This window comes from Arachis ipaensis, chromosome B1 (genome assembly GCF_059453495.1).
Source record: "Arachis ipaensis isolate K30076 ecotype BB chromosome B1, ASM5945349v1, whole genome shotgun sequence".
NCBI classification, from domain to species: domain Eukaryota; kingdom Viridiplantae; phylum Streptophyta; class Magnoliopsida; order Fabales; family Fabaceae; genus Arachis; species Arachis ipaensis.
The window spans coordinates 88,277,547-88,299,118 of NC_142436.1; the positions used below are offsets into that span (position 1 = coordinate 88,277,547).

General features: G+C 33.6%; 1 protein-coding gene across 1 annotated transcript; it reads right to left on the reverse strand.

The window, feature by feature from the left end:
* Window positions 1-13,699: 13,699 nt before the first annotated feature.
* On the reverse strand, window positions 13,700-14,428 carry LOC148577383 (uncharacterized). The gene has a single exon (XM_088502872.1). It carries the CDS (start codon window positions 14,426-14,428, stop codon window positions 13,700-13,702), a length of 729 nt encoding a protein of 242 aa, XP_088358998.1.
* Between the last annotated feature and the right edge of the window lie 7,144 nt (window positions 14,429-21,572).

Here is a 21,572-nt window from a genome sequence, read left to right on the forward strand (position 1 = left end):
ACGCCAGATTTGGGCAGAAGGCTGGCGTTGAACGCCAGTTTACGTCGTCAATTCTTGGGCAAAGTATGGACTATTATACATTGCTGGAAAGCCCTGGATGTCTACTTTCCAACGCAATTGGAAGCGCGCCATTTCGAGTTCTGTAGCTCCAGAAAATCTACTTTGAGTGCAGGGAGGTCAGAATCCAACAGCATCAGCAGTCCTTTTTCAACCTCTGAATCTGATTTCTGCTCAAGTCCCTCAATTTCAGCCAGAAAATACCTGAAATCACAGAAAAACACACAAACTCATAGTAAAGCCCAGAAATTTGAATTTAACATAAAAACTAATGAAAACATCCCTAAAAGTAACTAGATCCTACTAAAAACATACTAAAAATAATGCCAAAAAGCGTATAAATTATCCGCTCATCAATTAGCCATTGCCACCATGAACTCGGCATGGTTATCGGCCAGTTGTTCATTTCTAGTATCTCCTTGTGAACGCATACAACCTCGTCCTCGAGTAGCCATTAGGGTTCCTGTCTACACCAAACAATCAATATCAAGGTGATCAGTCTGAATATCAAAAGCCAAGTGCTTCAATTATCCTAAAAAGGCACTCACAAACAAACATGTTATGCAATATCAATGAGATAACCTAAATAGCATCAAAGAAAAAGATACAGAGTATACAATGAAGCACAATCGGTCGATTCCTCAGGCTCACGAGGCCGAACCGCTCTAATACCACTAAATGTAACACCCTAATTGCCCTAAGCATACCTTGAATCATAAAGCAAAGGTTAATCAAAGGTTACAACAATTCTAAAGATTGTACATATTTATATAGGAAGAAATAATATATTCTAAAATCCCGATGAAGGATTTAAGCCCAAAAATAGAATTTGAAAAGCACAAAACGTTCACACGAAGCTACAACTTAAGGCACAAGATATACAAACCGATATCAAGACATATATATAGATATATCAAGTATGATAGTCATAAGAGTCTAGCCACCGCCCGCGGAGTTTAAGCCGGCTAGTCATATACAAATAAACAAAGTTTTGAAAGTAAAACAGCTTATACAAACTTCTTCTCTAAGTAAGCGTCTAGGCCAAATAGATATAAAAGTGAGAGATCTATACAAAATAATCAAAAGAGACTTTAAAATAGGATAAAGGTCCTCCGTTTTGTCACCACCAAAGCAACTCACTAAGGTGGGTTGTGACCTGCATCTGAAAAATAATAACAGAATATGGTATGAGAACTGGAGATTCTCAGTATGGTAACTGTGCCCAGTGATGTAAGATATAAGACTCCAGGACGCCAGAGGCAATCCTAGAACTTCATATCCATCACAAGATTTAACTTAAAGCATAACTAAAACATTAAAACATCACTTAAAACCATAATGATAAAGGGGTAATCTAACTTAGTGGATTTTTAAACTAACAACTCTCCGCTGTCCCACAGCCTTCACCAACCTATCCTCCATGTGATCCCATCACCACCGCCTTCCAAATCTCCTTAATCCCAGTAGAATGCATAATTAATACAATGCAAGTAAAGCACAAGTATAAGCATATATGTCAAGTAATTCAAATAGGCAATTAGTCATGTTATACAATTAGGCATACAATTCAACTCAGCAAAGCAAGCAAGCAGATAAAAGATGCACATGAAGAATGTCTGTCCTATTGGCTGTGATATCACATTGTCGGTCCAACTGCCTACCCAACACATCTCCATGGAGATGTTTCCCTTCGATCTCTTAATGGGAACCCCTGAGATATCGTGCTCGGATCACGGTCCAGGATGACAGTGCCTGCACACTATAGTTATTCCGAAGGGATGCGAGCAGGATACTCTAGCCACAGACCTCACATCTCAGCGTAAAGCGGGATAAACCTACCGTCCTTACGCCGCTACCGTGACTTCCACAAGCGGGATTAACCTGCCGTCCCGGCCAGGCGCATAGCGTCTCAATAATTCTCAGTATATAATAGTAATCCAGTGGTTTTCAGAAAATTAATTTTTCAGTATATCAATAATTCATCATTGCATTCCGAGTCCCAGACTCATCTCAACCACTGTCATTTAATAAGTTCCATTCTGAGTCCCAGACTCATCTCAACCACTGTCAATTCATAATTTCCACAATTCTTTATATCAATCATTATTACAGGACTTCGTCATCTCTCTCAGCTAATCCGTCCTCAGTACACCAGAAATCTAAGCCTCCGTTCTCTAACTTTTTACCAGAAATACCGAATTAAATTCACCTAGGACCTTCTCTATGTTTTGACATCCAAAAAACAGGCCAAGGATTCTTAGATAAGTGTCGTAGAAGTTTACAAGCTTGCCGAGAAGGTGAAACAGTTAAAAACAAGGTTTTTATTGAAAACAAGGCAATGGTGCGTACGCATAGGGTTGTGCGTACGCACGCCTATAGGAATTTTCAAGAAGTGTGCGTACGAATAGAAGTGTGTGTACACAAACTAAGTAAAAATTTTCGTTCGGCTCATACACACGATGCGTGCGAACGTCCTCAACAGAATGCACCTTCCAGCGTGTGCATGCGTACAAGGCTGTGCGTGCGTAAAGCTTGCAAAAATTCGTTGGTTGTGTGTCTGCACAGAACGTGCTAGTGCTCCCAACAGCAGTCATATGCCCTTGTGTGCATGCACACAAGGCCATGCGTACGCACGTTTTTAAAAATACACGGGGTGTGCGTGAGCACACAAACTAGAAATCACAAATTCTGCAGCATTCACAGAATTCAGATTTAAGACATCAAATTGCAACGATCATATCTTTTTATACAAAATTCAGATTTCTACAAAATTTATACCATTTTAAAGCTCTTTAAATTATCTTTGACTTAATATAAAATTCATTCCATTTAACAAATTGTAGCTCAAGATATGATCCGTTGAAGTTCATCAAAAATCTATTTTTACAAAAGTTCACCAATTTCTCAATTTACCAAAATTTTCAACCAAAACCACACCAACTTCTACTCACATTAGTTCTTACCATGTGTATCACATTCCACCACTCATATCATCAAATTCTCAAACCCAATTATCAATTATATCGCTTTAAACCATTTCTCACATAACAAACTCATCAATCATCATTCTATTACCACTAATCATGAGAAATGAACTTCAATTTCAACATCCAACATCATTTATCAACATCAATACCAACTTCCATCAAAATAACCCAAATTCATCAAATCATCATACATCATCATTCAACAAATTCAACAACTAATTCAATCCAACCTACCCTATAGGTCACTAGCCTAAGTGTCAAGAAATATTATATATTACATAGAGGAAACCGAAAGCATACCTTGGCCGATTCCCAATATGCATAGGGGTTTTTTTTTCAATACCTCTGTAAAAGAGATATTGACTTGCAGCTCCTTAAGGGCTGCTGGGAAATGAGCTAACTGCTCATCTGCCAGTTCTTTCTGCACGCTAAGGAAAGGTGACTCTTGAGCCTCTTTCACCTCTGCAAGGGCGTGCTCTGTGGGAGTCATAGGCTCCCCTTGCACACCTAGAGAAGAATCAACCCGAGATTCCTTCTCCTCTGTAGGGGCGTGCTCAATGGCGTTCTTAGGATCCTTCTGGTCCGTGATTACCTTAAGTTCCTCAGTAGCATGCTTCTGAGGTTCGGCCTCCTTGGTACTAATGAGGGTCAGACACTCTTCTCTTAGATTTACTTCTTTGGCTCTGAGAAAAGTGTTAGGGTGTCTCTACAGTTTCTAAGGAAGGTTCCTCTGAATGATTACATTGCACTCCTTAGTAAGAGCTACTGTCTTTACTTCCCTCCAATCCTTCTTATTACTCAAAATGTCCTTCATTAACTTAACATAAGAAGGTATCTGTTCAAGAGCCTCTGCAAAAGGGATTTTGATCTCTAATGTTCTGAGATAATCTGCAAAACGGGCAAACTGTTCATTTTTCCTTTTGATAGAGTCTCTGAGGAAATGGCATTTTAGCCTTATACTCGTCAATCTTGGTTGATGAAGGCTGAGTGCCATGTGTGTTGGAAGGGGGTTACTAGCTTGCTTCGGAGTGCTATTATCATTATGTGCTGGCCTCCCTTGCTTGGGCGTTCAATGCCCAAGCTGCTGTCCCCTTGGGCGTTTTAATGCCCAATCTTTGCCCTTTCCTGGCGTTCAACGCCAAGAGGGATACCTCTCTGGGCGTTTGAACGCCTAATCTCTGCTCTTTCCTGGCGTTCAATGCCAAGAGGGATATCTTTCTGGGTGTTTAAACGCCCAGAGTCATCGTGTGCAAAGACCTGGTTATCCGCTGAGGTTAGGTGCTTAAGATTTTCCTACTCCTCAGTTGAATAGCCTGGCATTCATCTGTTATCTGCTTAGATAACTGCTTCCTTGTTTGACTCAACTAGGCTTCCACATTCCTATTAGAAGCCTGAGTTTCTCGCAAAGCCTCTTTCTGTTCCAACAGTTGCTGGGCAAGGGCTTGCAGTTGCTGAGTCAATGGGCCATCCTGCTCTGGAGGGTTAGGTTCAGTAACTACTGCCTTAACCTCTCCTTTTATAGAAGGCTCAGGAGATGAGTACAGATGCTGATTAGTGGCAACTGTCTCAATAAGCTCTTGAGCTTCTCCTATGGTTTTTCTCATGTGTATAGAGCCACCAGTAGAGTGGTCCAAAGACATCCTGGTCATGTCTGAAAGTCCATAGTAGAAGATGTCTAATTATACCTATTCTGAAAATATTTTAGTTGGACATTTTCTTAACATCCTTCTATACCTTTCCCAAGCATCATAAAGAGATTCATTATCTCCTTGTCTGAAGCCTTGGATGTCCAGCCTCAGCTGGATCATCTTTCTTAGGGAAAATATTGATTTAAAAACTTGTCCACTAATTGTTTCCAAGTTTTTAAACTAGCTTTAGGCTAGTTATCCAACCACCTTGTTGCTTGGTCCTTTACAGCAAAAGGAAAAAGCAATAATCTGTAGACATCTTGGTCTACTCACTCACTGTGTACTGTGTCAGCAATCTTTAAGAAATCTGTCAAGAATTCTATAGGATCTTCCTGAGGAAGCCCAGAATACTGGCAGTTCTACTGCACTAGAGTAATGGGTTGAGGGTTCACTTCAAAGCTACTAGCTCTGATGTGAGGTATGTTGATACTTTTTCCATAGAAGTTAGTAGTAGGATTTGTATATGATCCCAGAGTTCTTCTGAACTCTTCATTCCCACTTGGGTTCATAGTGAAGGAAGGTAGAAGAAGAGGAAGAAGAAATAGGAATAGAAGAAGAAATAGAAGTAGAAGAAAGAAATAAGAATTAAAATATTTTTATTTTTATTTTATTTATTAATTCTTTTCAAAAATTAAGTTAATAATTTAAAAAGAATTGAAAATTAAATGTTGATTTTTGAAAAAGAGGGAAGAGAAATAGAAGAAGTAATTTTCGAAAATTGAGAGAGAAGAGTTAGTTAGGAAGTTTTGAAAAAAAAAAGAGAGAAGATAAGTGGTTAAAAAAATTTTGAATTTAAAATAAGATAAGAAGAAAAAGATAAGGTAGGAAATTAAAAAGATTTGAAAAAGAATTTAAAAAGATAAGATTTTGAAATTTGATTTTGAAAAAGATTTAATTTTGAAAAGTGAAATTTGAATTCTTAATAATTCAAATTTGAAATTTTGAAGTTTTAAATTTGAATTTTTGAAATTGAAACAGGATAAGATAGAAATTTGAAAAGGATTTTGAAATTTTGAAAAATTGAATTTTGAAGTTTGAAATTTGAATTTTGAAATTTTGAAATTTTTAAAGTTGAAATTTTAATTTTGAAATAAGATAAGATAAGATTTTGAAAAAGATATGATTTTTTATTTTCAAAAGATTTGCTTTTTGAAAATTGAAAGCTAAGATAAGATAAGATAAAAATTTAAAATTAAAATATGAATATTTTTTGTTAGAATTTTGAAAATTAATAAAAAATAAAAATAGAAGAGATATTTTTTTTGTTTTTGAATTAATGAGGAGAGAGAAAAATAACAAATTGACGCCAAACTTAAAATTTTTAGATCTAGCGCCCTTAATTTTCGAAAATTTTGGAGAGAAACGCAAGGGGATACCAAACTTAAAAATTTTAAGATCAAAACACATACAGGACTCAAGAACAATTTGAAGACTAACAAGAATACAAAGAACAAAATTCAAAGACTCAAAGAACACAAGAATATAAAAAGAATACCAATCTTAAAATTTTTATAAAACCAAACATAAATTTTTGAAAATCAAAAGAAAATAAACAAGAAAATACCAAACTTAAAGAATTGACACAAGATTTAAACAAAGAAACTATTTTTGAAAATTTTTTGAAAAGAAAACTCAAAAGGAATGAAAATTTCAACAAGAACATAAACAAAAAGACTCAAACAAAGAGCAAAGATTAGACAAAGAAAATAAAAATAATTTTAAAAAGGTTTTGAAATTTTCGAAAATTAGAGAAGAAAATAAAAATTAAAGACTCAGTAAGAACACAAATTGAACAAAGAAAAGAAAAAATATTTTTTTAAAAAAAAACTTTTTGATTTTTTCGAAAATTTGAAGAAGAAGAAGAAAATCAAAATCAAGGACTCAACAAAATAAACATTACCTGATCTATGGGGCAAGACAATTCTTCAGTTTGTCCAAACTCAACAATCCCCGGCAACGGTGCCAAAAACTTAGTGCGTACGAATCCCCACACCTTCGTACTGTTGTACCAGCAAGTGCACTGGGTCGTCCAAGTAATACCTGAGCGAGTCAGGGTCGATCCCACGAGGATTGTGGCTTGAAGCAAGTTATGGTTATCTTGCAGGTCTTAGTCAGGCAGATCAGAAGGTTGTTGATTTTATGTCATATATGTAATTTGTAGTTGTAAGAGTAATGTATGACTTGAAAGGAATAAAGCAAAAGAGGTAGAAAATACTGATAGGAACAGGGTTAAGGATTGGAGTTGCTTTGTCTTTCTGAATTAACTCTAGTATTACTGTCTTCCTTGCTTGTGAGTGATTTCTTCAATGACAGGCTGTATGTAATTGACACTTGTTTGAGCAGCTGCCAATACTCCTGTAGATCTGAACCCCAGGTTTAGTGCGGATCCATTCTGATTGAGGGTGAAGCTCGTACAGTTCATTCTCCTTAATAATCCTACTCAAAACGCCACAGACAAGGTCGGATCTTCTGGATAAGAGAATGCTGCACCTTGGGTTCTAGCCTCTACCACAGAGACCCTAATCTCCCCGAAAATTGGCTGAACTGATGTCTCGAGAAGTCCACAATGAAGACATGGATTAGCCGTCTGAGAGATGTATAAACATAGCTGTTGGTTTGTCCTTGTCCGATGAAAGACGCATTCTGAACCCAAGTAGTCACGGGTGTTTGTCAGGCACATTCGTCTTAATGTGATGAACAGAGCTAATTTGTTAGGTCATCCTATTCACCATGATGAAGATCAGATATACATCTTAGAATTAATCAAACACAGATTGAAGAGAAACAGTAATACTTTTATTAATTCATAGGACTCAGCAGGGCTCCTCCCCTCAACTTAGGAGGTTTAAAAACTCATACTGAAAGAAAAATACAAAGTAAAAATGTGTATGTTGAATGAGATATGAAAAGTGTACGAATTACATAAATAAAATCCCTTCAATACTAAACAAGTGACTACTAAGGATAAAATAATCTTTTTAGTGCTAAAATCTACTTTTAGAGCCCACTTGGTGAGTGTTTGGGTTGAGCTTTGATGAGATCCACGTGCTATGAGGTCTCTCGGACGTGGAATGCCAGCTAGGGGGTCCTCTTTGGGCATTTGTGCATTGGTCTCTCTTTGGGCGCTGGACGCTTGGAAGGGGGGCAGGAAGCTGGCGTTGGACGCCAGTTTTGGGCCTTCTAATCCAAAGCAAAGTATGAACTATTACATATTTCTGAAAAGCTCTAAAAGTTAGCTTTCCATAGCCATTGAGAGCGCTCTATTTGCACTTCTATAACTCCAGAAAAGCTCTTCCGAGTGCAGGTAGGTCAGATTTGGGCAGCATCTACAGTGCTTTCTCTATCTCTGAATCAAACTTCTGCTCCAGCTCCTTAATTTCAGCCAGAAAATACTTGAAATTGTACAAAAATACAAAAACTCATAGTAGAATCTAAAAATGTGAAATTAACACTAAAACCTATAAAAACTTAATAAAAACTAAATAAAAACTACTAAAAACTATATGAAAGTGATGCCAAAAAGCGTATAAAATATCCCCTCATCACCTGCCTTGTTCTAGTTTCTGGCGGTAGTGAGCCATATATTACTAAACAAAGATGCTTTCCTTAATTCTCAATTTTCTTCTGAACAATATGAATGCCAACTTTTACCAGTTAGTCCATTGTTTATATAAGACAAGCGAATGAAATATGCAAGTAAATTCACACAAAAAATATTACGATATAAAAATTGTAAGATCTCACCTTTATTTTGTAAATGTCTCGACGTGAAAAGGTTACAATGTAATCACCATTTCTTATATTAGAATAGGATCCAAGAGGGACCTTCAACGGCACCAAGGGTGATAACCTCTCATAATAGTGAACCTGCAGCACACATAAAGGAGAAAATTCTATCAATCAGTAATTACCAAAATGAAAAATCCACAAGAATGAAAATAGAAATAACTATAATCAGTCTACTAGCTATAGGATTCACAATTAAGATGATTCACAATGAAAGGATAATTGACTATAACAATGAATTTAAGATGGATTGATCGACTTAGGAGGCTGCTATAAATATATATAGTACTCTACTTAAGAGGCTGCTGGCAGGGAATTAAGAGAGTAGTACGTTTGGTTGGTGGAGAGAAAGAAAGAGAGTGACATGAATGAATGAATGATTGTAGAGTTAAACTTGTTCACAAGTTATCACTGGTGCTGTGATGGCTAACAGCGCAGTATGCGGGTCTTCCATCCATCAACCATGACTAAAGTCTATACCGTATATTCTTTAATTTGTACCAAAACACATGGATTCAACTTTGGAAAAACAAATGAAGAAAAGTAGTAAAAAGAAACACAACACATACAACACTAATAGTAATGAACAATTATTTATATGATTTTACTTTTTTTTTTCTTAAGAGAATATATATTCAACTTGTCTTAAATTTATTTTCCCTAATTAAGTGACTTGATGACTAAAAAAGTTATTAAGGTTTTCTTTTTATTCAAACTATTAATTAACACATGAAAATAATAATTGAATGCTAGCTTCAACTACAACCTCTTATTTAATCATTTTTTCCCTTTTATCTCTGGTGAAATATATCCAAAATTCACTTCTATATATAACTTTAAGAACTACCATTACTATATATATATATATATATATATATATATATATATATATATATATATATATAAGAATAAGTTTGACTTGCTATCTTCAAAAATAGATTGGTCTCCTTCTTGTTGGGTATATGAGTATGAGAAGATGACAAAATCTTATATTTATGTAGTGGTTTCAAGGCACAATTAGATCACTTTCTTTAGAGAGATATTTGTCCCCACACTTATTTGCTATAGGGTTGATGACAATACTCTCCCAGGATACAATGAAACCTAAGAATTTCTTAATTAGCAATAGTAAGAAATTCTCAACTCTCTTGAACGTAGTAAATCTCTTAATGGTTGAGTAAATTGTATACTTAGTACTTTTTTTTTGAAATAGTGGACAAGGACTTATTTATACATATTGCACGTAGCAATTATGATTAGTTACGTATACAAATGGTTGTGTCTTTTCTATTGCCAATAGATACAATGTTTTGAACATATACAACTCTTAAAGAGTTGTGTCCCTTTAGCCAATAGATACAACGTTTTGAACACACACAATCCTTAAAAGGTTGTGTCCTTTCAACCAAATGGTACTAAACGGCTAGTAACCGATTATTAATATTAATTAATCAAATTTGTAAATACCCTTCAATCCCCCACTATTTACAAAATTTAAATGTCATACAAGTATATGCATAAAGAATGTGTCACTAAGATTAAACATTCTTTTAGTGTAAATTTTAAAGTTCTAACGAAGTAATAGGTGTCTAATCGATTAAACCTATACTCCATATGCTAGTACCAAAAATCACACACATTACTTATACCCTCCAAGTTCAAGAGTTTACAATTTTAAGAACTTATATGGCCTTGTGCTCATCCTGGTTTCATGAATATTTACGAGAATAAATCCTCTAAAATTCTCGATTAGAGCGGCACCACTCTTATATTCATATAGGTGGAATCTTTTGATAGATAATATTATCATTCCATTAAGAGTTTAAACTCACCCTCCTAATTTATTGTAAATATCACTAAATCCTATACCTCAGTGCTCCAATTGCTAAATAACTTGTTATTACCCATTAAACCTTGAAACTAGTGGTCTACTAGAATAAGGTTGGGTTCCCATCATTTAGCAATAATAGGTTTTAATCCTATTTTAGCAGTAGTTTCTTTGATTTTATCCCTTGACAAACCTTTAGTCAAAGGGTCTGCTAAATTTCCTTGAGATCTTATATAAGTAATGGTAATTACACCATCATCTATTAGTTGCCTCACAAACTCATGTCTCAAACTTATATGTCTAGACTTTCCATTATAAACCTTGTTATATGCTCGTGACATGGTTGATTCACTATCACAGAAGATTGAAATGGCTGTCGTCTGCTGTGGCCACAGCTTTATATCATATAACAAATTTCTTAACCCTTCCGCTTCTTTACTTGCGGCTGATAAAGCTACAAACTCAGCCTCCATAGTAGAATGTGTAATACATGTTTGTTTCTTTGAGGCCTAACTTATTGCTCCACCACCTATGGTGAAAATCCATCCTGAAGTGGATTTGTTATCACTAAGATTTGTAATCCAACTTGCGTCGGAATAACCTTCTAAAACTGCAGGATAATCACTATAATGTAATCCCAAGTTTATGGTTTTCTTGAGATAACCAAGAACTCTTGTTATAGCTTTCCAATGTTGATTGCTAGGTTTTCCTGTAAACCTTGATAATTTGCACACAGAAAATGCTATATCAGGTCTAGTACAATGCATTGCATATATTAAACTTCCTATAGCACTAGCATATTCTAATTGTGCTATAGGTCTTCCCATGTTTCCTTCTAAGATTAGGATCATACGGCATATTGGATTCTTTAATTGTGAGATGATCAAACTTTTCCAATACCTTTTTAATATAATGAGATTGACTTAAAGTAAAACCAACTTCATTCTTATGCACCTTTATGCCTAATATTGTATCAACTTCATTCAAATCTTTCATCTTGAATTTAGAAGTTAGATACTCCTTCGTTATACGAATTCCTTCTAAATTTGTTCCGATGATCAACATATCATCAACATATAAACAAATAATTACTCCATAATCTTTAGTAAATTTTGAGTAAATACATTTATCCGCACTATTATGTGAGAAGCCATTTGATAACACCACTGAATCAAACTTCTCATGCCATTGTTTAGGCGCTTGTTTTAGCCCATACAAAGACTTAATTAATTTGCAAACTTTCTTTTCATTTCCAGGTAGTACATAGCCTTCCGGTTGCTCCATATAAATTTCTTCATTAAGATCTCCATTTAAAAAAGCCGTTTTAACATCCATATGATGTATATGAAGCTTATGTATGGATGCTAATGCTATAAGAGCCCTAATAGAAGTCATTCTTGCCACAGGTGCGTAGGTATCAAAATAGTCTAGACCTTCTTGTTGTCTAAACCCCTTGGCCACTAACCTTGCTTTAAAGGTTTGTAATGAACCATCAGTGTTATACTTTCTTCTAAATACCCACTTACATCCTATAGGCTTTGATCCTGGAGGCAAATCAACCAAGACCCAAGTATTGTTAGATAATATTGAGTACATTTCATCGTTTATTGCTTCTTTCCAAAAAGCAGAATCTCTTGAAGCCATAGCCTCTTTGAACGTTTGAGGATCACCCTCTATGTTCATCACAATAGGAATCTTGTTTGTTACAGAATTTCTAGTTCCTTCTACCAAAAGGTGATAGCCTGAGAAGAAATAAAATTTGGACCGAAGTCCTTTTCTTTTCTTACTCTCAAGCTCTTCCTTGGTTCAATCAACTCTTTGTCGTTTAGACGTTTATTATTTTGATTATTTATTTCTTGTGAAATATTAGTATCATTTTGGAGATACTCTGAATTAGAAGTTGAATCATTGATAAATTTATTTTCAATAAATTCTACTTCTCTTGATTCAACAACTACATTAGACACTAAGTCTAATATTCTATATGCTTTAGAATTTTGAGCATATCCTATAAAAGCGCCTTTTATGGCTCTTGGCCCCAATTTGGTTCTCTTTTGATCAGGAACTCGATAAAAGGCTAAACACCCCCACACTTTAAGATAATTTAAATTAGGTTTCCTTCCTTTCCAAATTTCATAAAGAGAAACCTTTCTATGTCTTGATGGTATCCTATTATGGATATGACATAATGTCAATAATGCTTCACCCCACAAATTGTAAGGCAATTTTGCATTTAGTAACATTGAATTAACCATATCCACTAAGGTACGGTTTTTCCTTTCCGCCAAACTATTTTGTTGCGGAGTACATGGAGCGAAAGATTCATGCACAATACCATGTAATTCACAAAAGTGATCAAATTCATTAGAAAAATATTCTCCACCTCGATCACTATGAAAAACTTTTATTTTCTTATTATGCATATTTTCTACTTCCATTTTATATTTCTTAAACATTTCAAAAGCTTCATCTTTATTTCTAAGCAAATACACATAAGTAAATCTAGAACAATCATCAATGAAGGTTATAAAGTATCTTTTTCCTCCTCTAGTAATATTGCCATTTAGTTCACAAATATCACTATGAATCAATTCTAATAAATGTGTATTTCTTTCAACCTTAGAAAAAGGTTTCTTAGTAATTTTGGATTGTATGCAAATATCACATTTCTTATTAAAATCCTTGTTACTAAGATCAATATAGTTATTATTTTGCATATATTCAATTGATTTGTAATTTAAGTGTGCTAATCTACTATGCCATAAATCACAAGAATCAACAACATACAAGGAAACATTCACTTTATTAATACTAAGTTTAAACATGCCTTCAGTACAATATCCTTTTCCTATGAACACATCATTCTTAAGCAAGATCACTTTATCGGATTCCATTACAACTTTGAATCCTTTCTTACACAAGAGACTAACTGAAACTAAATTTTTTCTCAAATCTGGAACATGAAGTACATTTATTAAACTTAATTTCTTTCCAGATGTAAAATTTAATTCAACACTTCCTTGACCACAAACTTTGGCTGAGTTATCATTGCCCATCAAGACTTCTCTATTGTTCACTTCTTCATATGTTTTGAATTGGTTGCGATCATTGCAAACGTGAACAGTAGCCCCAGAATCTAACCACCACTCAAGTGATTTTTCTTGTGTTGCTATGTTGACTTCTGTAACCATGCCAATATGCATGTTTTGTACTTTTTCTACAACCATAGCAATTAGATCCTTCTCTTCCACTAAGTTGGTCTTTGATGCTTCCTTTTTCAGAAGTCTACATTCTTTGATATAGTGTCCTTTCTTGTGACAATGATAACACTCTCTTTGTCTCTTCTTATCTTGCTATGAATCTTTAGAGAACTTTCTTTTCTTCTTATTGATGTTATTTTCATCAATATGATTCACTTTAGAACTTTGAGAAAGATACGCAGCATCACGTTTTCGAGTTTCCTCCTCTATACGTATATGCCTTAGTAATTTCTCAATTGTGAAGTCCACACCAAGATGTAAAAGTTTCTTCTTATAACCATTCCAAGATGAAGGAAATTTTGAAATAATTGCTCCAACTTGTAATGATTCAGGGATCACCACTTGTAGATCACGAAGTCTACTTACAAGGATTTGTAATTCGTGAATTTGATCCATGACAGGCATAGTATCATTCATAATAAATTCAAAATATTTTATCATGATAAACTTATATGTTCCTTGTCGTTCGGTATTGTACTTTTCTTCCAAAGACTTCCAAATCTCTAATGGTGATTGAATTGACATGTAGAGATCATAGAGTCGGTCGGATAAAGTGTTGAGGATATGACCTCGACATGCGAAAGTATCTTCATCACGTTTCTTCTTCAATTGAACGATCTTTTCTTTCTCTTCCGGTGTGACGTTTTCAGCGGCATCGGTAATTGGTGTAGTCTTTGGGTCAATCACATATGCAAGATTGAGAACTGAAAGAAGAAACATCATCTTGTCTTTCCAATGGTTGAAGTTCATTCCATCAAAGCGATCTAATTTGACAAACTCTTGATTCATGACCTTGAACGTAGTGTTTTGATCTTGTGCCATCTTCAAGAAATATCTCTCTAAAATTGTTGGGTATATGAGTATGAGAAGATGACAAAATCTTATATTTATGTAGTTGTTTCAAGGCACGATTAGATCACTTTCTTTAGAGAGATATTTGTCCCCACACTTAGTTGCTATTGAGTTGATGACAGTACTCTCCCAGGATACAATGAAACCTAAGAATTTCTTAATTAGCAATAGTAAGAAATTCTCAACTCTCTTCAACGTAGTAAATCTCTTAATGGTTGAGTAAATTGTACACTTAGTACTTTTTTCTTGAAATAGTGGACAAGGACTTATTTATACATATTGCACATAGCAATTATGATTAGTTACGTATACAAATGGTTGTGTCTTTTCTATTGCCAATAGATACAATGTTTTGAACATATACAACTCTTAAAGAGTTGTGTCCCTTTAGCCAATAGATACAATGTTTTGAACATATACAACTCTTAAAGAGTTGTGTCCTTTCAACCAAATGGTACTAAACGGCTAGTAACCATTTATTAATATTAATAATATTAATAATAATATCAATAATATTAATAATATTAATTAATCAAATTTGTAAATACCCTTCACTTCTTTGATACACAAGAGAGAGAGAGAGGAATTATCCTTTCGGATTAGGTATAGTAATCAATAGAGGAATATATATATATATATATATATATATATATATATATATATATATATATATATATATATATATATATATATGAATCATCTTAAATTCATACAGACAACAATGAATCATCTTAAATTCACAATGAAAATAGCAATAATTATAACAAGTCTACAAGCTACACAGAATACAATTTGAAAAAAAGATTCACAACGAAAAATTGACTTTCCTGAGCTATAAGATTGTTACAGAGTAATAAGAGTTCAGCAATGATGGTTTTGGTAGCTAGGGCACAACCAACTCACCATGAACGACGACGGCGACTAGGAATTCCGACGGCGGTAGTAACAGAGGAACGGCTCTTCCTCTGTTGCGTCACTTTCTCACAGGCGTCCCTTCCTTCCTCTCTACGGAAGCATCAATAGCAACCTCCTATCCTTGTTTGGTTCCTTCCAGCGACAGCAGCGGCTTCCAATAACAGCAACAGTGGCAAGGCGCGGCGACGACGGCAACGAAGATGAGCTCCTTCTCTTCCTCGCGTCACGCATTCTGTACGTGTCTCTCTCTCACTCTCATTTTTCCCTCAAGGTCAGTAGCAACGGTGCCTGTGGTCACCACCGGCAGCGCCTCTCCCTTCCCCTCCCCTTCCCGTTCTCTAATCCCCTTTCGTGCTCCCCATCTTCTCTCGTTTTCCCCCTCTCTGTTTCCCCTTATCTCATTTTCCCTTCTGTATGTGACTGTGTGTATGTTTAAATTATGTTAGGGTTAGGGATTGTTAAATTAGGGTATTACTAGTGTTAAACCCGTGCAATGCACAGGCTTACATTTTAATTTGACATGATAAATCGGAAATAATATTTTATAATTATAAATTTCTCAAGTTTAGTATAACACTATCATTGTCATTATATAATAAACGTACTTAATATGTTGTTTTATCTTTATTCAAAGTAAAATACAAATGGAATAGTTTGAAGTCTATAATATTCTTGAGTCATAAAGAAAGAGATCTGAAAAAAATAAGAACATATATAACTGTAATAGTAGCATGTCAATTTTATACTAAACTTTATATTATAAGTCTAATGAAAATTTATCGACAACCTAGTATTTTACTAACCTCATTAGAAAAGCAATTGGCATATAATGTTGTGCTTGATTTCAAGTGTAAATCATAACATGTTACTAAGATGAAATTACTATTTTCTTATCTAAATATTATTAAAAACTTCATTGAACACGGCATTTATTGTTGATGAGTTTGGATTGTTGTCTTCATCTAGAATTAGAATGTTCAGACCATTGCGACTCTTAACTCTTGACAAAGCAACGTAAAATTGCCCATTAGTGAACACTGATTTTGGCAAGTAAAGTCCTATATGTGATAGTGATTTACCATATAGTGAAATACCTTAGTTTTTCAATATTTTTCTCCTCATATATTATAGTATCCCGTCAACCAATAATGTCTAAGTTGCATTCTAAATACGATTTAGTTTGTTAACACTATTAGATATCAATAGTATGACAAACAGTTTTGTCAATTGATGATCAGACCTCAATAATAGCTGCAATGAATCTTCTATCGTCACACAGTAGTCCCATAAAATAGAAAACATCTTGTTAGTTAGGATATGTAATCCCATTAACTGTCCTAATAGATTCATATGTTGTGCAACCTTTTTGAATAATTAACAAAATTCTCATATAGTAGATATCATATGTACCCGGTAGAACATAGTTTAACCTCCCGATAGAATATTCTCTCTTGCATGGATATCATTCCCTTTCTTCTCTATCATGAACAAATTGATTTGGAAACTCAGCATACGTTAAAGTTTGACCTCCTTCAAATTCTTTGTTGGCCTCCATCCATGTTAAGAACATCGTACCTTTCCCTTTCTCTTGATCCATGATTTTCTCAAAATTGTCATCGTCTTTAACGATGATATTTTGCTTTCCAGGTAAATAAAAGGTTAATCTCATCACTGAAGACCATCTCCGATGAATATCATAAGCCAAAGTTCTCCACACAGCCTTCCGTTTAGACAAATACCCATAATTATAAAATTATTTGATCTCATAATACATTTTTTTAAGTATGCTTTATCTTTTATATTTTTAATACTAACATACCAATAATAACATTTTAAATAAAAAGATGGAAAAATATTTATTCAACGAAAATAATGTTTTCCTCAACAAATTAAAATCTTTCAAGCACAATAAAGTTTAATATTACAAAAATATTTATAACAAAATAAAGTTAAAATAACAATCTAAATAAAAAATACTAAAATAAATAATTTTAAATTTAAAGAATAAAATCTTAAAACAAATCTAAATAAATAAATTTACATTGAAGTCAATATTAAAATTCTTAGATTTCGTTTTACTCATCTAATACGTGTAAGTGTTTATATTTAAGAAAATTAATTACAACTTAAAAAATAACAACAAAAAAAATTGTACCAAACTATATACATATATATTTTATATTTTAAAGTTTAAAAATTACCAAATTCATAAAATTTTTAAAACAATATAAATTATTTTTTATTGAAGAAATAGTTACAATTTAAAAATTAATAATTAATTATTTTAATTTTATAAAGATCAAATGACGTAAAATGTTTTTTTTAAAGTATGTTTATTTTTTATATTTTTAATATTAACATATTAATAATAATATTTTAAATAAAAAGATAGAAAAAATATTTATTTTCCACAAAAACAAATATTTTTTAACAAATTAAAATCCTTCAAGTACAAAAAAAATTTAAAATTATAAAATATTTTGTAACAAACTAAAGTTAAAATAACAATTTAAATACAAAATACTAAAACATATAAATTTGAATATATAGAATGAAATCTTGAAACAAATTCAAATAAATAAACTTATATTGAAGTTAATATTAAAATTCCTAGATTTCGTTTTACTCATCTATTATGTGTAAGTATTTATATTTAAAAAATAATAATTGATTATCCATCATCGACTTCTCTTAGAAAATTTATGAATCGAGACACAAGAACCCTTTTAAATGAGGCATGTATTTTTTGAAAATTTTTTTGAAAATTTTAAATTAAGTGCAAATAAATTAAATTTTCACATCCTAATTCTCCGTCCAGTTTTAAATTTTCATTCTCTCTCCCTCTCAAATCCTAATTCTCTCTTGTTCTTTTATCATTTTCTTCTTCTTTCATCATAATAGTTATTTTTCTTTGTTTTCAGTTCTTCTTTGCTTGAGGACAAGCAAACCTTTAAGTTTGGTGTTGTCGATACGCTTATGAGTTTTCTGCTTATTTTAATAGCACCAAAGGGAGATGAAAGTTCTTCATGGAGGAATGAGATGACCACTAGCATAACTGAGGTGTTGAGTTCTTTTCATTCTACTTCTTTTCCATTCTTATTTTGTTGTCTTCTATTTTCTGTTGCTTTGATTGCCTGCATGGTCTTTAGTATTTTCAGTTCTTAGAATTAGTTTCATTATGTTATTTGTCTAATGTACCGCTCACTGAACTTGAATCTAAAAAGAAAAAGAAGTGATATATTACATGAGAAATTGAGTTTAATTTTTAGATTAGTCTCATTTATCCAAATATGGTGGTATTTTCTATAACTCTGAATGCATGACATGAATAGTGCATATGTAAATTTAAATCAAAGAATGTTGATGTATAAGGAACAGGGATTTAGAGAATTATTATGACTTCTCTAAAATAAAAAAAAATTTAATCCTTGAAGCAAAAGAAACAGCAAAAAAAAAAAAAAAGAAGAGAAGCAAGGTCCAAGGCTCTGAGCATCAATGACTAGGGAGGTCAGACATGATTAAAAGCTCAAAGAGTTGTTTCCCTCGTCACATGCTTGTGGTGTTCTTGTATCAAGTAATCCTTGAGACAAAATATTTAGAGTCGAGATCAATTGCAATTAACAGAGTATGCCAAAGGCTTTGAGCACCATTGTCTGGGAGTAGCTGAAAGAAAAATCAAAACTTCAAAAGAGTTCTCCAGTCAAGTGCTTGTGGTGTTTCTATGTCAAGTGAAGCTTGAGACAAAACATTTAAAGTCACGGCTAGGCTCAAGGTGTAAAGCACCAAAGAAAAGAAAAATTGTTGTGTTCAAGGGTTAAATTGAGTTACAAAAGATCAGAGAATTCATAATATTATCCGGATTCTAATTCCGAATGACACAGATATCCTTCTGATTCAAAGGAGAGTGAGATGCCAAAACTATTCAAAATTGCAGTTGTAAACCCCACTATAAGAAGAGACATGAGCTTAATCAAACTCTCATTCTCATGTAAATTCACATTCTAAGCTTATATTAGTTTGGTTGCTTGAGGACAAGCAACAATTCAAGTTTGGTGTTGTGATGCGTGAGCATCTTTCCTATCTTTTCCTAGTGAATTTGCATTTAATTTATTGAGTTTAATTAAGAATTAATTATTTTTTAGCCACTATGGATGCTACTTTGAGTCTTGTGCAATTCTGTTTATTTTAGGTAGCATTTGGTTTGATTTGATGGAGATTCCACGGAAAAAGCGAAGAAGACCATCGACGCGTACGCGTGACTGACGCGTACGCGTGACAAGCGCGAAGTGCAGAAAACGCTGATTCCTATTAATTCTGATTTAAACTTTAATTTTTATTTTAAAATAGGAAAAGATATTATTTTAGTTTTAGAAGATAGATTTTAAATTAATTAGGATTAGATATAAAAGGGGATTGGAATTATTCCACAGGACATTCCATTCCACTTCTACCAAAATACATTTTATCAAAATCCTTATTTTCTCTCTGAACCTTGAGCAACTAAACCTCCACTGTTAAGGTTAGGAGCTCTATCTATTGTATGGATTGATAATATTATTTTCTATTTTAATTCATGTACTAATTTATATTTCAAGAATTGTTTTCGTTCTTTATTTTATGAATTTGGGTGGAACGGAAGTATGACCCTCTTTCTAATTGCGTTCTTCTATAACTTGGAGAAGCTCTTTACTTGAACAACAGCTTGAAAATATATTCTCCTAAATTTCTAATTATCTGGACTTAACGGGATACGTGACATATAATCCTTTTATATTTGGGTAATTAGGATTTTTGTGGCATAATAACTAGAATTAAACTTCACTCCCTAATTGGAATTAATTGACCAAGGAATTGGTTATTGATGAATTTTAGAGGAGACTAGAAAGGTCTAAGGAATTAGGGTCTAGTCACATATAGTTTGCCATGAATTGAATCTTGCATGATTAATATAAATTAATAAGAAAAATCAATCCGGAAAATAAATAACTCTGAAACCTTAACTGCCTTCTCCATATTTTATTCCCAACTTATTTATTCGCTTGTCTTTAATTGAATGCCTTTTTAACTCTCAAACACTACTTTTTGTTTGCCTAACTAAGTAAATCAATTAACCATTGTTGCTTAGTCCTTCAATCCTCGTGGGATCGACCTTCTCTCACCTGAGGTATTACTTGGTACGACCCGGTGCACTTGCTGGTTAGTTTGTGGTCATAAATTCTGCACCAAATTTTTGGCACCGTTGCTGGGAATTGATAGTGATTAACAACTATTAGTTGTTTGATTGCTTAGATTAGGCGTTTTAGTTTTAATTTTATTTAAATTTTGCTTTGATATTTTCGAAAAAAAATTTAAATAAATAAATAAAATAATCTAATACTAATATTTTTCTTAATTTTTGAAATTAAGTTTGGTGTCGCCTAGTTAATTTCATTTTAATTTTCTTGTTTATTTTCCCTGTTAATTTTCAAAATTTCTTGTCTAATTTCAGTTATCATTTTCGAATTTTTCTGTTTTATTTATTTTGTGTTTTCATTTTATTACTTTACACAGGTTACCTCACAGGGACTTCTCTGCACTCTGACGTAGAGAATCCCATCTTTTCTTGTCTTCTGTTTCTTTATGCGCAGGAACAGAGACAAGGAACATATCTTAGACTTTGACCCTGAACCTGAAAGGACTTTCAGGCGACTTTTGCAACAAGCAAAACTTTGTAAGGCTGCAAAATCCACTATGGATCATAATAATGTTGTTAATGCCAATGTGGCAAATCCGAATGGGAATGAGGAACAAAGGTGAGTTATTGGCTCTTACTCTGCTCCTACTGCGGATCTTTATGGAAAAAGCATTGTGGTGCCTCCTATAGCTGCGAACAACTTTAAGTTGAAGCCAGAATTGGTCACCCTGGTGCAACAAAACTGCCAGTATCACGGTCTTCCCCACGAAGACCCAAATTAATTTATTTCTAATTTTCTACAGATTTGTGATACTGTGAAGACAAATGGAGTGAACCCAGAGGTGTACAAACTCATGCTCTTCCCGTTTGCTCTAAGGGATGGAGCAAAGCTATGGCTAGATTCCCAACCCAAGGAGAGCTTGGATACTTGGGACAAGGTTGTTACTGAGTTTCTTACTAGATTTTTCCCACCAAAAAAGCTGACTAAGCTTAGGGTGGAGGTTCAGACCTTCAGGCAGAGGGATG

What these genes read in the sequence shown, in the direction of transcription:
- LOC148577383 (XM_088502872.1), bottom strand. Translation starts at nt 14,428, where the DNA reads ATGGCACAAGATCAAAACACTACGTTCAAGGTCATGAATCAAGAGTTT.